Raw genomic sequence first — 17,282 nt, 5'->3', positions numbered from 1 at the left:
AAACACCCAGAAAATTAAAAGGAAAAATTAATGATGTAACTCCATGTTCAAGGACTCTTCTTAATTATTTACAAAAATTATCAACTAAGGACACATTTATTGAAAATCATGACAATAAGTTTAGTGAAATATCCTTTACTTCAACTCCATGTTCAGTACTAATTCAGAGGCCTATGCCACTGATAGTTGGCCCAAAATTATAGGCCAAGAAAAACATTAACTTTACATGCAATGCAATGAGGATGTCTGAATAAAATCTCTTTTCAGTTTGACATCCTAATAGTCATCTGACCAAATAATGTCAATCTCACATCAATTCTTAGTTTTAAACCATATAATCCAGAAACAAGGTTGGAGAACTAGAGTCTGGAGATGATATTTCTGTCAGTATAGGTAAATAGATTCCTATCCTAAACATCTCAAAGAAAACAATTTATTTCAACTTTATTTTGCCATAAGTAGTCAAGAAAATTTTCCTTATTTTAATGTGAGATACACAAATATCACAGATTTGTCCAATATAATATGAAAAAAAAAAATAAGTACCTCTCCCAAGAGCTGCTCTTCAGCAGCAGGGCTCTCCTCCCCATCACTCTGTGCTACTTGGTCAGAGTCTTTAAGAGCCTTTGGTACACAAAACAATTACAGGGGAAGGTGAAGAATGTAGCATTAGGCTATTAGTGAACCAGGAAGACAAAAGACCCAACCAACAACATTCAGAGCTAGTTTAATCATAAGAAGCAACAGTGAGTAAATTTATTTGAGAAACACCATTAGAGGAAAAGCAAAGAACTATTACTGCTAACACTTTCACATTCTTTTTTTTTTTTTTTTTTGAGACCGAGTCTCACTCTGTCTCCCAGGCTGGAGTTCAGTGGCACAGTCTCGGCTCACTGCAACCTCCGCCTACCAGTTCAAGCAATTCTCCTGCCTCAGCCTCCCAAGTAGCTGGGATTACAGGCGTGTGCCACCACGCCCAGCTAATTTTTGTATTTTTAGTAGAGACAGGGTTTCACCATGTTGGTCAGGCTGGTCTTGAACTCCTGACCTCGTGGTCCACCCACCTCGGCCTCTCAAAGTGCTGGGATTACAGGCATGGGCCACCACGCCCGGCCCACTTTCCCATTCTTTCCTACCAATTTTTTTTTTCCTGGCCAAAAAAAAAAAAAAATTTATCTTAAGTATTTGAGTAGTCATTAATTCTGTTTTTCCTCCTTTACAAAATTCAAATATGTATGTCAAGAGAAAGGAATGCTCTACCAGCTAAGCTCATGCTATTTTAAAATGAGAATTATTAACATTAAAATATCTAGAATAAGCATTTATTTTTATACCATAAAGCATAAAACACAAATTTCTTAAATGATATTTCCTTCTTTGTTATGACCTAGCCAAAGTTTTAGAAGGTAGCTACTTTTAAAGGCCTTCTTACCACACTGGCTTCATCCACTTTGTTCAAGGCCAAAGCAATCTGAAATAAAAATAACAGCTCACCTACTACATGGAATTCTATTTCAGAGCATCCAGCAAATGTTCACTTCTTGCTTCTCACTGGCGAAAATCCACAAAAGTTCTTATAGGAATAGTGTGTTTAAAAAAACAATAAAAGCTATGCAGAACTGGTTCTCCATGGTTCTAGCTTCTTTCACATGGAAGTAGTTAGAAATAATCCGACAATCATTCTATTTCCTCATTTTTTGCCATCAGGCATGCAAGTAAAACTTTCATATCAATCTCTTACAAGCCTAAAAAAGTTACAGCCTCAAGAAGTTTAGACTACGAATAAAGTTAAATATAAAACTCTAAAGGAGTGAGCAAAGACATAGCCACTAAGCAGTGGGGTTGTGATGTGATCTTAGTTCTGCCTCACATCAAAAGAGCACTAATCTTCAATATGCACTTAGAGTGCACAGTATACCTCTACCACACATGCAACAACCTGCAATGCTATAGAAAACTCTAGCCATTTCCAAAGAATGATGAAGGGCTAATACAAGTTACATAGTCATTTATCAATATGTATTCAAAACTCTGGCAACCACTGTGGGTAATGATGGAGAATAAGAAAAAGAAAAAAGAAAAAACGCTGGCAACCAAACACAAATTATTATTAAATGTTTATTGGGTGATTTGAGATAATCTGTGTAGCACTTTATTTTTTAAAAGTATGATTCATAAATAGCATGCCATCTAACTTTCCCAAAAGTTTACCTTCTTTCCTAGATCTTCTTTTCTGTATCCTAGAAGTTCAAGGTATTTTCCACGAGAATCATCCTCAAAGTTTACCTTTTAAAAAACAGACGTATTCTTAAAACAAAGACCTACATTTAAAGGCCAAATTTTTATAAGAATGAATCAAATTCCAAAGAGAATTATTAAAAATATCTGAAGTCTACATTCTAAAGATTCACTGTTAGAAGGAATCCAAAGAATAGTGGGTTTTTTTGTTTTTTATTTGGAGACCCAGCCTCAGGAGGTCCTGAGAACATGTGCCCAGAATCATTTTTTTAAAATAAGTTATTTTTTAATAGTAAATATACTAGTAATTAATTATCCTGGTTGAATAAAGCTTACTTTTGAACACTAATTTTTGTAATTATTTATGTCCAGAGGTTATGTCCAAAGGTTAAACTGATACAAAACTCAAACTATGTGGAATATTCTATGTCCTAAAATTCTTTCCCAAAATTATTACAAAATATAAATTCTTTAATTTTAGACTTTAACCTAACTATTCAAGACTGCTTTACCTTTGAAAAATCAGTACTGTATAAAGAAATAGACATTCCAGTGGAGGCGAAATGACCAACCAGGAAATTCTATTTGTTATTCTATTCTAACTCCTCTTAAAGTAAAAGGAAAAATGCCTCCAACCTCTCTCCTCTATTCCTCTTCCTCTTTTTCCATTTTCCTTAACTAGATCTACTATAGATATTAAATATTCTGTTTCATTATAGTAAACTCTATGTACTCATCTTCAAAATAGGTATGCTGACAGTGTCACTCTCCTCTAAACAGATCTTTTTTTTTTTTTTTTTTACTTATTAAAAATGTATTTTGTGTTACACTTTTCAAAGTAGAGAAGGAAAAACTCTGGACATAAGTTAGGTTGTATGCTCTTTATAAGGCTTCTTAATTTCATGACGAATTGCTGAAATCACACTTTTTCAATTGTTTCTTTAATAGGAAGACAGGTTTAGAATATAAAGGAACAGTTAAATTTGCAGATAATGAAATAATATAGCTTTAAATAGCAACTTTACCTTCAAAAAGGACCACACATTTTTCTCAAATTCAGTCAGAGAAGCATCAATTTTTTTTTGGCAATAATTGATAAATCCTTGTGACTGCACAGCCTGCTGAAGCTGGTCTGATCGGCTGAGGAACTCCTTTTCTGTTACAACCTGACTAATGAACACATGGTGCTGCTGCTGCTGCTGCTCAGCTCCCTGATGAGAAGGCATTCTGACATTCTCAAATGTAACCAGTTTGCCTCCAAACTGTAAAAGAGAGAATGAACAAACTCAGTGGTTAACCCAAGGATATGGCCAAAAAAAGTGCTTATAAAGTGGCCTAAACAGATAATCTGGATGAAATTAGTTGATACGACCTCTCATGTGCCACAGTCTGACACCATTTCAATTTCTGTTCTAGATGAAATGTACTTTTTTTTTTTTTGAGACAGTGTTTCGCTCTTAGTCACCCAGACTGGAGTGCAAAGGTGGGATCTTGGCTCACTACAACCTCTGCCTCCTGGGTTCAAGTGATTCTCCTGCCTCAGCCTCCCGAGTAGCTGGGATTACAGGTGCCGGCCACCATGCCTGGCTAACTTTTATATTTTTAGTAGACAGGGTTTCACCATGTTGGCCAGGCTGGTCTTGAACTCCTAACCTCAAGTGATACACCCAGATAGAGAAGACCAGATAGGACGATGAGAAGATTAAGTAGATCCAAAGAACAGACTTATGAGTGACATAAAACATATTCAAAAGTCCATTTTAGGAAGATTAATCTTGGAATATGTAGTAGAGATTAGAGGGGAAAAGACAAGCAACGAATATGAAATCAAGCTATTAGAAGTCTGGCATGAAAGAATTAGGCAAAGTATCAGCAATGTAAAAGGAAGAAACAAACAAACAAACAAGTACTAGAGAGAATGCAGAGAAACTAGAACCCTTGTGCACCATTAGTGAGAATGTAAAATGGTAAAGCTGCTATAAAACAGTATCGAGGTTCTTCAAAAACTTAAATATAGAACCATCCTATGATCCAGCAATCCCACTTCTGGGTGTATGTCCCAAAAAACTGAAAACAGGATCCCAAAGTGATAATTACAAACCCATGTTCACCACAGCATTTATTCACAATAGCCAAAAGGTGGAAGCAACCAAAATGACCATCAAATGAATGGATAAAGAAAATGTGGTATATATATACAATGCAATATTATTTGGCCTCTAAAAAGAAGTAAATTCTGTCATGCTACAACACAGATAAACCTTGGAGACATTAAGCTAAGTAAAATAAGCCAGCCACAAAAAGACAAGTACTGCATGATTCCATTTATATGAGTAATTTAAAGTAGTAAAACTCCTAGCAACAAAGTAGAATGTGGTTACCAGGGATTCAAGGGAAAGAGGAAATGGGGAGCTGTTGTTCAAGGGCACAGAGTTTCAGTTTTGCAAGATGAAAAAGTTCTAGAGATCTGTTGCACAACAACGTGTATATAGTTAACACTACTGTAGTACATATTTAAAAATGGTTGTAGTGTATATTTTAAAATGGTTAAGATAGTAAATTTTACATTATGCATTTTTTACAATTAAAAAAAGCTGGCAATTAAAAAAGAAAGCTAAAAGGATGAAAAGGAGGGAGGACACTCCCTGCAAAAAGAAGAGGAAAGAAAAGAAAAGAAAAAGAAGGGAGGGAAGGAGGCAAAGAGAGAGGGAGGGAAAGAGAGAGAGAGACAAGGAAGACAAATTTAAAAAAAAGGGAGGAGGGCTGGGTGCAGTGACTCATGCCTGTAATCCCAGCACTTTGGGAGGCCGAGGCGGGTGGATCACCTGAGGTCAGGAGTTCAAGACCAGGCCAGTTAACATGGTAAAACCCCATCTCTACTAAAAATACAAAAACTATCCTGGTGTGGTGGCGCGTGCCTGTAATCCCAGCTACCCAGGAGGCTGAGGCAGGAGAATTACTTGAACCCAGGAGGCAGAGGTTGCAGTGAGCTGAGGTTGTGCCACTGCACTCCAGCCTGGACAACAGAGTGAGACTGTCTCAAAAAAAAAAAAAACAAACGGGGGTGGAGGGGGGAGGGATATAAAGTGTTGGCTACACAACAACAATGTAAATATACTTAATGCCATTGAACTGTATATTTAAAAACGGATAAAATGATCAATTTTATGTATATTTTACCATGATTTTTTAAAAAGGGAAAAAAAGAGTAGGTTCCAATTTTTCAGAGAAACCATTTTGAATGATGAAATACCCACAAATACACCTCAAATCCCAACTTAAATCCCGATTTCTTCCATCAGAGTGACCCTATAATAACACTTTGGTATAAAAAGTCCTTTGTGCCTATGGACCATAAAAACAAAATCCACCTACTGAAAAAGAAGCACCAACAGGCCTTCGAATCCACTTGGGCGGCTTCTTCAGAGGCAGCACTATACTATGCTGAGCAGTCTGCTGTGGAATTTGTAATGGAGGAAGGGGCTGTCCTGTGCCAAAGGGATCAAGATTCCCAAAAGATGATGAAAGCTAAAAAAGATAATAATAATAATAACATGAGAATCTGACCATACACAAACTATCTTTCATTTTTTTCCAGTCATCTCCAAAAAAATTTTTGGTCACAATTGTCCAATTAACCAGCATTGTTAATCAGTGAAGTCATTTCAAAATATTACACAACACACACTCTTTTCAGGCATTATAATAGAAAACTTTAACACTTCCTATTACCTTGTCAACTTGTTTCTGTCTTAAACCATCTGTGCTTCCTCCCATGATAGAATAAACACTGATACGCCCATCAAACGAAGCAGCTGATAAGACAGCAGGATTTCGGGGACACCACTGAATATCGAAGCACCACTGTGTGTTGGTGGGAAGTTCATATAACACCTAGGCCAACAAAAAACAAACAACAAAACTCAGAAAATGGTATGGCCACTTTGTAACCAAAACACCTGAATTAATGTAGTCAACAAGTATAGCTAAATTGAACATTTTTTTGTAGAAAGTATCTTTAGCCAGGAAAAAGAATACTACGATTTTTTAAAGTGCAAGAACGATCCATTATGATGACCTATTCTGATTAACAGGAATGCAACTTAAAATTTCAATCAGATTTGAATAAACACATTTTAAAAACTGAGGCTTTTCTGTGTTCAAAATAGTGGATGCATTTGAAAGACCAGCACACACTATTAGAGGCAACATTTTTTTTTTTGAGACAGGGTCTCGCTCTGTTGCCTAGGCTGGAGTGCAGTGGCAGGAACCTCAGCTCACTGCAACCTCCACCTCCTGGGCTCAAGCAACTATTCTGCCTCAGCCTCCCAAGCAGCTGGGATTACAGGTGTCCATCATCATGCCCGGCTAATTTTTGCATTTTTAATAGAGACGGCATTTCACCACATTGGCCAGGCTTGTCTTGAACTGCTGACCTCAAGTGATCTGCCCGCCTTGGCCTCCCAAAGTGCTGGAATTATAGGTGTGAGCCACCGCACCCGGCCTAGAGCCAACTTTTTAAACTGTAAAAGATTAGTGATGTCCTGTCCAATTGTTTTTGTCTGGCAAGACCCAAACAACAACCATATTTAGGTTACTTGAGAATCAAATTTTAAAATCAATCTTGAGAAGGAAGAATTCACTAAGAAATCTGACTTTTAATCAACAGGGAAAACATGTACTATACACACCCTTCCTATCACTACAGAATCCTAACAGAATTCGGCATTAACAGCTTCCTTTAAAAAGAAATGACAGAGAAAGAACTATAGAAAATGACCTATATGAGGCCAGGCATGGTAGTTCATGCCTATAATTCTAGCACTTTGGTAGGCTGAGGTGGGCAGACTGCTTCAGCCCAGGAGTTCAAGACCAGCATGGGGAACATGGTGAAACCCCATCTGTACAAAAAATTACAAAAAATTGGCCAGGCAATGGTGGTGCACGCCTGTAGTCCCTGCTATCTAGGAGGCTGAGGTGGGAGGACTGACTGAGCCCGAGAGGTCAAGGTTTCAGTGACCCATCACGGTGCCACTGCATTCCAGCTTGGGAGACACAGCAAGACCCTGACAAAAAAATAATAATAGTACTAAAACAAATAAATAAATAAATAGAAAATGGCTTATACGAAACCTTTACAATGTAATGCTTATTGTGAACTCAAAGTTAGTATGGTGGTTAACTGCTACTCATAGAAGCAACATCTTAGGACTTTACGAAAAGTCAAATGAACTTAACTCTGGCTTCATGTGACCTTCTTTATCCTTTTTCTTTTTTTTATTTTTGAGACAGGGTCTCACACTGATGACTAGGCTGGAGTGCAGTGGCGCAATCACAGCTCACTGGAGTCTTGACCTCCTGGGCTCAAGCGATCTTCCCACCTCAGCCTCCCAAGTGGCTAGGACTACAGAACCCGCCACCATACCCAGCTAATTTTTGTATTTTTTGTGGAGATGGGGTTTCACCAGCCTGCCTTGCCTCCCAAAGTGCTGAGATTATAGGTGTGAGCCACCACACACGACCCATGTGACATTTAAAATGTTTCATGTTATTAAAAAATAGAATTAATTGAAAAGGTATTTAGCCTGCTCATGTCTTTGTTATTTATTTTGTTTGATAAGATATGTGGTTTGATAAAACTTAGATCATTTATCTATCCTTTATTTGCATTTGAACAAAATCCAATTTTTTATTTTTTATTTATTTATTTTTTGAGACGGAATCTCGCTCTGTCACCCAGGCTGGAGTGCAGTGGCGTGATCTGGGCTCACCGCAAGCTCTGCCTCCCAGGTTCACGCCATTATGCCTCAGCCTCCCTAGTAGCTGGGACTACAGGCGCCTGCCACCACTCCCGGCTAATTTTTTTGTATTTTTTTTTTTTTTTTTAGTAGAGACGGGATTTCATCATGTTAGCCAGGATGGTCTTGATCTCCTGACCTCATGATCTGCCCGCCTCAGCCTCCCAAAGTGCTGGGATTACAGGCATGAGCCACTGCACCTGGCCAACAAAACCCAATTTTTTAGTTGTAACATGTACTAAAAGTCTCTTCCTTCAAAGTCCAAGCACACACAACTAATCACAGGCAAAAATTCATCTAATTAAATTATATAACAGAGAAAATGATAACAGAATAGTAAGTTCCATGAATTTTGAATTTACTTGGCAAGGCACAGTGTAAAATTAAGATTTTTGTTATTTGTCCTACAAATGATATGCAGCAAAATTTATTAATTTTTTTCTCTTGTCTCCCCTAACATTAATGATTCTATATTCTCACATTGTTACATCCACAACTCTTAAATCAGAAACCAAATAACTAAAGGGCTTGTTTTAGATGAAAACTTACCAAAGACACTCTTTATTTTTATTAGCATTCCATCAAACTACATAAGCACTAGCAATAATCTACCTTCACATAAAAAAGGTAAAAATATAAAAGCTATAATTTATATTCTTGCTTTATCATTCAGAAGAGAGATTGGAAAACTATATCTACCGATTTCCAGAAGTGAAACAGGATCCTCAGGAACGGTAAAGCAGGCAAAAGATGCAAACCTTGAACAATCCTACATCGAAGATACTGATTCCCATAAACCACATGTGAAATAAATCAAAGTATTTCTGAGTCTAGGTAATAAACACATTATTGGAAATGAGGAGGGGATGGTTACTAGTTTAAAATATACTATTTTAATTACTGATTTTTCTGGTTAAAAAGCTGAGCTTAGATTATGTTCCTGACAAAATTGCTGCCAAATAAACACTGCACACACACCTCCACATACTTTTCACATAGTAATCCACTAAAGAATCCACATAGAAAATTTCTTATGTAGCCAGAAGTAACATACTACAAGGGCTACAAGGTTGAGAAACATTTCCTCCCCATACCTCTCCTGTGTTTGGATTGGAGCAGAGAATCTTAGCATCTTTTCCACAGCTCAGTAACAATTCAGGATCTGCCATGCTCCAAGCAATTGCCAAAATCCCCCTATAAAAAAACATAAAGGAACAAGAAAATTTTTAATCTTGAGAAAACCAAATCTCAATTATTTCTGCCTAGGTTTTGTAGATTCACACACTGTTAACAGAAATACAATTAAATGCAAGAGTTTCAATGCCGGGCGCGTTGGCTCACACCTGTAATGCCTGCTACTCAGGAGGCTGAGGTAGGAGAATCACTTGAACCTGGAAGGTGAAGTCTGCAGTGAGCTGAGATGGCGCCACTGTACTTCAGCCTGGGCAACAGAGTGAGTGAGACTCTATCTCAAAAATAAAATAAAATAAAATAAAATAAGAAAAACAAACAAAAATAAAACAAAATAAATGCAATATTTTCAGAGGCAATTTAGTAACGTATATGCTATCTGATCATTACAAAGACATAGATGTTCAATATAGTGCAGTGTATGACAGCAAAAAAGTGAAAACAAATGCCCAACAGAGTATTTCACAATAAATTATAGACCACCTTTCAATGAGAAAATATGTAGATAAAAATTATTCTGTACACTTTGGGAGGGCAAGGCAGAAGGATTGTTTGAGGCCAGGAGTTCAAGACCAACCTGGGCAATATAATGACACTCTGTCTCTACCAAAAAATTTGAAAATTAGCCAGTTATGGTGGCGTGTGCCTGTAGTTCCAGGCATACTCATGAAGCTAAGGCAGGAGGATTACTTAAGCCCAGAGGCTCACGGCTGCAGTGAGCTATGGTGGCTCTATCCTGGGCAAATCAGCAAGACCCCATCTCAAAAAATATACATATCAGTTTGTGGAAATCAACTTCTTACCATTAGACGGTATTCATGATTAACGAAAAAAGTTATCTAACTATATGCACAAATTATCCCATTTGTATAAAAATTATATTGAGATTATACATGCATACACACACACACACAGGTAGCTTAGATAGGTACAGTAAAATGTTTTACCTATGGATGGGCATGAAATCTAACTGCAGTAAGTCCTTACTTAATTTAGAAACTGTGACTTTAAGCAAAACAATGGATAACAAAACCAATTTTACCATAGACTAACTGATAACTGACATTAAGTTCCTATGGTAGCCTGGCACGGTGGCCCATGCCTGTAATCCCAGCACTTTGGGAGGCAAAGGCGGGCAGATCACTTGAGGTCAGAAGTTTGAGACCAGCCTGGCCAACATAGTAAAACCCCATCTCTACTAAAACTATAAACATTAGCTGGGCGTGGTAGTACATGCATGTAATCCCAGCTATAAAATTTTTATAAAACTATAAAAATTTGCTGGCATGGTGGCTTGTGCCTGTAATCCCAGCTACTCAGGAGGCTGAGGCAGGAGAACTGTCTGAACCTGGGAGGCAGAGGTTGCAGTGAGCAGAGATCTTGCCACTGCACTCCAGCCTAAGTGACAGCAAAACTCCGTCTAAAAAAAAAAAAGTTCCTGTGTCCTATGGTGTATTTCTGGTCACGAAAACATCACCAACATGTTCAGAAAATAAACAAATCAAGTTCTTTGTGACGGCAGCATGATACCTGGCATGGTTTTCCAGGACACGAAGTGGAGAGGAAGCAAATCGAAGATCCCACATCTGGATCACTGGTAACCGGTCATCCTCGGAGGCAAGGACCATCTGAGTAGCAACATCAGGATGCCACGCCAACCCAGAACAATGCATCTGCAGATAGTTATGGTTCACATTTTATGAATCAAATTACTTTATGAAAAGTCAAACTACAACGAGAAATATGCCTTTATTGAAACAAATAGTGAAAAACATCAGCTTTGGCTTATTTTATTTATGATTTATTTATTGTCGGCCAAGCTGGAGTGCAATAGCGCCATCTCAGCTCACTGCAACCTCCACCTCCCCCAGGTTCAAGTGATCCTCCTGCCTCAGTCTCCTGAGTAGCTGGGATTACAGGTGCAAGCCACCATGCCAGCACATTTTTGTATTTTTAGTAGATATGAGGTTTTACCACGTTGGCCAGGCTAGTCTCGAACTCCTGACCTCAAATGATCCACCCACCTCGGCCTCCCAAAGTGCTGGGATTACAGGCATAAGCCACCAGGCCTGGCCTTAGTTTATTTTAAACAACAAAACAGAACAAAATGTAAAACTACTAAATTTTATTGAACAGTCTTAAACAGTAGTCTTAAAAGTAAGATATTTGAATATTTTCTCAATTCATGCAGCTATTTGATACACACAAAACCATTCTGAGTCAGAATAACTGTATACCAAAAATGAGTTTTACTATCAAAACTGTAAGTATAGAGAAAACATTTCATTTTATTTATTTTTTTGAGATGGAGTCTCGCTCTGTCACCCAGGCTGGAGTGCAGTGTGGCACGATCTCAGCTCACTGCCACCTCCGCCTCCCAGGTTCAAGCGATTCTCCTGCTTCAGCTTCCCAGTAGCTGGAAGTACAGGTATGCACCACCATGCCTGGCTAATTTTTTGTATTTTAGTAGAGAAGGGGTTTCACCATGTTGCCCAGGCTGGTCTTGAACTCCGGAGCACAGGCAATTCGCCCACCTTGGCCTCCCAAAGTGCTAGGATTGAGCCACTGCGCCCGGCAGTAGAGAAAACATTTTATGCACATTTAAAATACTTTCAGAAAAATGAACAAAACAAAACAAAACAGATAAAAGATTAACACATACAGGCTGGGCGTGGTGGCTCACTCCTGTAATCCCAGCACTTTGGGAGGCCAAGGCGGGCGGATCACGAGGTCAGGAGTTTGAGACCAGTCTGGCCAACAAGATGAAACCCCATCTCTAATAAAAATACAAAAATTCACCAGGTGTGGTGGCGGACGCCTGTAATCCCAGCTACTTGGGAGGCTGAGGCAGGAGAATTGCCTGAACCCAGGAGGCGGAGGTTGCAGTGCCATGATCACACCACTACACTCCAGACTGGGTGACAGAGTGAGACTCCATCTCAAAAAAAAAAAAAAGAAAAAAAAAACCCTTAAAAAAATTAACACACACACAAGACACAAAAAAACCCCACACTTTTCCTCTATTTTATTAGAAAAATCAAGGCAAAATATCTTAAGCAAAAACTACCATTTAAATTTTCATATGGAATAAATTAACATTATTAGGAACTATCTGCAAGTTCAGATTCTATTAAATGTTCCACAAAATGACTAAAATGCTTCTGGTATGGTTTATTCCATTGAAACTTCTGTTTTAAAACTCCTGATTCACTTGAAAACAATACTCTGCAGAAGTGTTCTCCCAAATAGTTTTTTTTTATTATTGTTGTTTTTAAATTACATATGTATGCTCTGACTTTTGGCAAACTTATTTTAGAAAATGTCAAACTATCCAATGTACTCATTAACAAAAAAAAAAGGCTCCAAATTATAACTAAATTATTTTATAGCACCTAATGACATAAAAAAATTAAGATACCTAAAAGGTTCAGAATTTAATTGCTCTATGGGTAAGTGCTGGAAATATATTAGCTCATTTTAGCAGTACCTAATCAGAGGAAGAGATGAGGCCAAGAAGTCAAATATTACAAGTTCACAGTGATGAAGTTCCCAGCAGGAAAAATTTTTACATTCTAAGAAAAGCTAAAGATGAATTAAAGAGTTGCTGCAATGGCCGGGCGCAGAAGCTCATGCCTGTAATCCCAACACTTTGGGAGGCTGAGGCAGGCAGATCACAAGGTCAGGAGTTCGAGACCAGCCAGACCAACATGGTGAAACCCCATCTCTACTAAAAATACAAAAATTAGCTGGGCATGATGGCGTGTGCCTGTAATCCCAGCTACTCGGAAGGCTGAGGCAGGAGAACTGCTTGAACCCAGGAGGCAGAGGTTGCAGTGAGCCGAGATCGCGCCACTGTACTCCTCCAGCCTGGGTGACAGAGCGAGACTCCGTCTCAAGAAAAAAAAAAAAATTTGCAGCAATGTTTTAAAACAGCTAGCAAAGCAAAACAACCAGTATATCATGGAATAAGTTCCTTGATTAACCAATCTCTCTTCATCATTAATAATATCCAACATATTTATTGGGAATTTTATGATTTTCCCTTAGAGGAAAAAAAGCAAACATTCATCCTAATGTGACTGATTAATGAAAAAACAGGATTTGACTTCACAGAAATTTGATTTGTTGTTAACTCTGACAAAAAATATAGGAATACCTACAGCAGAAATACAAAATGTTCATCACAAGTCAATCACATACTTACTCTGTTACTATGGTCACTGACTTTGATGATTGGTTCATTTTTTCTAAGATCCCATACAGTGGCCCGGCCACTGGGACTGGCTGATGCTAAAATATGCTGAACTTGTCTGTTCCATGCAATGCAGCTGATATCTTCTGGAGGCTACAAGGAAAAAACAGTTAATAAAAACTGTTTCTCTATTATAATCAAATTTAACTGTAAAATTGGATCCATCATTTTGAAAAGTGTATTACTTAAAAATCTGATCCATTTATTCCTCAAATTTGCTTTATAGTCCTACATCTCTATATTCTCAACACGTACAATTATACGACTTACAATGCAGGTACATGCCACTTCAAGTGTATTATCTTGTTTAATAATATCTCATTCGACAAGAATTTTATTGAATTCCTGCTATAAACCAAGTACTGTTTCTTTACTTTGCAACTGCTGCAAGGTAGACTATGGACCACAAAGTAGATGTTGGTGACTATGGCAGAAAACTAGGCAGGGCAAAATTACAGCCTAGACCATTAGCAAAATACCTTTCTAAATGGTAGTACATATGCTATCACCATGCTACCTCTCAGATTGCCAACATGTTACAGCCAGTTACAATGGCTACTCAAGTTGGATAGCCTATACAACATAAAGAAACTCAAAGGAAGAACAGAAGACTGTTGTTACCAAACTCAATAGAAATACACAAGCAAAGGGCTTGAGGTATTTATTTTAAACCTTGTCTCCATGGTCTTGTCTGAGTGTGTTTTAAGAAGGTTGGTTGTTGCTAAAACACAAAGCAACTATCACACAAAGAACAAAAATAATTATACTATATCTAAGACAATTATTAAGGATTTTTGTTCATTTTGTTTACTACTGTATGCCTAGTACAATGACCAGCGTCTACCAGGTGGTAGGTACTAAATAAATACTTACTCTTGAAGGACTCACTGATACTTTGAAGAAACATATTTATTAATACTTTACTGAAGAAAAATCAGTAACATCTAAACAATGATTTTAAACATATATGTTTTGTGTGAGAAGCCTTAAAAGTGAAATAAGTAGGTTTAGAAGAACTACTTTTGACTTTTTTTATTACAATGATCAAAATCAACACAAAAATACCTGTGTTTTGGCTCCTGGTGTCATTGGGGTTGCAAAATTATTTAGATCCCATATGTAGATTTCAGATTCATTAGCACCAGAAGCTACCAGATTAGTCTGCAAGAAGAAACCATAACTAAATAGCACTTATGAATAGTTAAGAAAATTCAGAATAACTCAGTTCAGAGCTAGAAAGATATTAGATGTAGCATACGCAATTATTCTATTTAATTTGAAAAGTGAAAAACATATGCATGAATTTCTAAATTATGCATAATTATTTCAAAAGTTAAAGTTTTCTAGAAAAACATAAAATTCTACTTAACAAAGACAAAAGAGGTCTACTGAGAACAAATTAATTTTAATGCAAGATATTATTTTAAAAATTATATGGATAAATTCTTTTTTTTTTTTGAAACGGAGTTTTGCTCTTGTTGTCCAGGCTGGAGTGCAATGGTGCAATCTCAGCTCACCACAACCTCTGCCTCCCGGGTTCAAGTGATTCTCCTGCCTCAGCCTCCCGAGTAGCTAGAATTACAGGCATGCACCACCACTCCCGGCTAATTCTGTATTTTTAGTAGAGACGGGGTTTCTCCATGTTGGTCAGGCTGGTCTCGAACTCCTGACCCAGGTGATCCACCTGCATTACAGGCGTGAGCCACCGAACCAGGCCGGATAAATTCTTAATCAGTCATGCAACCATGTGAGGATTACTGTTTATATTTTTGCATCTCTGGAAGGAGATTTAATTATAAGATTAAAAAGGTCATCAATTATTGCTTTCAGAAAAAGCTGAATCCTAAAACTGTGGCATCTTTCTCAGGATACCTCAAAGCCAGCTTCCAGAGCTGAATCAATACAGCACTAGTAAAATCTCTTGTCATAACTCTTCACATATTTCTAGTTCATATACACTCAATCTTGTTCCAGGTGGCAATATTTCTAGGTTTTCTCTGGTACATACCTTAAGGGTCAAAAAAAACCTGAAATTGTAATATAAAGTACAGGAAGATAATGGGCTTCATATACTGACCTTCATCCACTACTATTTACTCTTACAAATTATTCTCTACCAGTTGGCATATAGCTAAAAAAAAGAGAGACATTCTATGGTAGTAGCTACCTATAACACAAAATACTTTATTAAAAATCATCAGCTGTTTAATACAATTAACAAAGGAGTTACCTAAAGAGCAGATACCACAAACTATAAAAATGAAGTCTGGGCACAGTGGCTCATGCCTGTAGTCACAGCACTTTGGGAGGCCGAGGAGGACAGACCGCTTGAGCCCAGGAGTTCGGGACCAGCTTGATTAACATGAAAAAACCCTGTCTCTACAAAAATTAGCCAGGTGTTGTGGCTCATGCCTGTAGTCCCAGCTACTCAGGTGGCTGAGACAGGAGACTCGCTTGAGCCCAGGAGGTCAAGACTGCAGTGAGTTATGAGCCACCGCAGTCCAGCCTGGCAGAGGGAGCAAGACCCTGTTTCAAAAAACAAAAAACAACAACAAAAAAGAAATAAACAAGTTGAGCTTCTGTATTGCTATACCCTAAGTATCTATTTATAATATAAGAAAAGGAACTATTTAAGATTTTCTTAATACTCATTTTTGGTTGTTATAATCTAGTATCGTATTAACTCAAGGTCTTTTTTTTTTTTCCAGACAGGGTCTCTATGTGTCACTCAGGCTGGAGTGCAGTCGTGTGATCATAGCTCACTGCAGCCTAGACCTCCCGGGCTAAAGCCATCAACCTTCCTCAGCCTCCCGTGTAGCTGAGACTACAGGCGTGTGCCACCATGTTCTGCTAATTGTTTGCATTTTTTGTAGTGACAGGGTTTCACCATCTTGTTCAGGCTAAGATCTTTATTAAGCTGTGCATTTATATAATTAACAACCAGAAATGTTTATGAAGGCAACAGTACAAAGCATCTTAATTGACTATTTGTTAAATCTGCATTACATTTCTTTTTTCTTTTTTTGAGTTTTGCTCTTGTTGCCCAGGCTGGGCGATCTCCGCCTCCCGGGTTCAAGCGATTCTCCTGCCTCAGCCTCCCAAATAGCTGGGATTACAGACGTCTGCCACCACGCCCGGCTAATTTTTGCATTTTTAGTAGAGACGGGGTTTCACCACATTGGCCAGGCTGGTCTCGAACTCCTGACCTCGTGATCTGCCTGCCTTGGCCTTTCAAAGTGCTGGGATTACACAGGCGTGAGCCACCATGCCTGACCATTACATTTAATTTCTAATTATCTCATAGAGTATTAATCTCTGTCATAAACATAAAATTTCTCAATAAAACAGTGAATTTACCTGGACATCACAGCACCAGCCTAATGCTGACCTAGCACGAACTTTTAAAAGGCAAGGTTTCCAACCTATGGGTCTCTTAATGTTTATAAAACGTCTAATCAAATGGCATGACATCTTCAGACTTAAACCTATCAGCCAGCCGGGCACAGTGGCTCACGTCTATAATCCCAGCACTTTGGGAGGCCGAGGCGGGTGGATCACAAGGTCAAGAGATTGAGACCATTCTGGCCAACATGGTGAAACCCCGTCTCTACTAAAAGTACAAAAATTAGCTGGGCATAGTGGCAGGCGCCTGTAATCCCAGCTACTCGGGAGGCTGAGGCAGAAGAATCACTTGAACCCAGGAGGCAAAGGTTGCAGTGAGCCAAGATCATGCCACTGCACTCCAGCCTGGCGAAAGAGCGAGACTCCGTCTCAAAAAAAAAAAAAAAAAACATATCAGCCGG

The 17,282-nt window shown here is 38.2% G+C and overlaps 1 protein-coding gene across 37 annotated transcripts in view; it reads right to left on the bottom strand.

The window, feature by feature from the left end:
* Positions 1–17,282, bottom strand: part of SEC31A (SEC31 homolog A, COPII coat complex component) — a 76,685-nt gene that overhangs the window by 44,240 nt on the left and 15,163 nt on the right. For 13 of the 37 annotated variants that reach the window (XM_055297126.2, XM_055297120.2, XM_055297132.2 and 10 more), the window contains 10 exons: positions 14,545–14,640; positions 13,432–13,572; positions 10,758–10,900; positions 9,131–9,230; positions 5,971–6,132; positions 5,614–5,766; positions 3,264–3,500; positions 2,212–2,286; positions 1,433–1,471; positions 547–624 (listed from right to left, as the gene is read on the bottom strand). In XM_055297126.2, the coding sequence (XP_055153101.2) occupies positions 547–624; positions 1,433–1,471; positions 2,212–2,286; positions 3,264–3,500; positions 5,614–5,766; positions 5,971–6,132; positions 9,131–9,230; positions 10,758–10,900; positions 13,432–13,572; positions 14,545–14,640 (1,224 nt within the window). The remainder of the gene's footprint in view (positions 1–546; positions 625–1,432; positions 1,472–2,211; positions 2,287–3,263; positions 3,501–5,613; positions 5,767–5,970; positions 6,133–9,130; positions 9,231–10,757; positions 10,901–13,431; positions 13,573–14,544; positions 14,641–17,282) is intronic. The other 24 variants (XM_063610289.1, XM_063610291.1, XM_055297134.2 and 21 more) reach the window with 3 other exon arrangements.

The sequence above is a fragment of the Symphalangus syndactylus genome, chromosome 10 (genome assembly GCF_028878055.3).
Source record: "Symphalangus syndactylus isolate Jambi chromosome 10, NHGRI_mSymSyn1-v2.1_pri, whole genome shotgun sequence".
In the NCBI taxonomy this organism is placed as follows: domain Eukaryota; kingdom Metazoa; phylum Chordata; class Mammalia; order Primates; family Hylobatidae; genus Symphalangus; species Symphalangus syndactylus.
The sequence above is the reverse complement of the archived record's forward strand: the minus strand, read 5'-3'. Positions and strand labels throughout refer to the sequence as shown.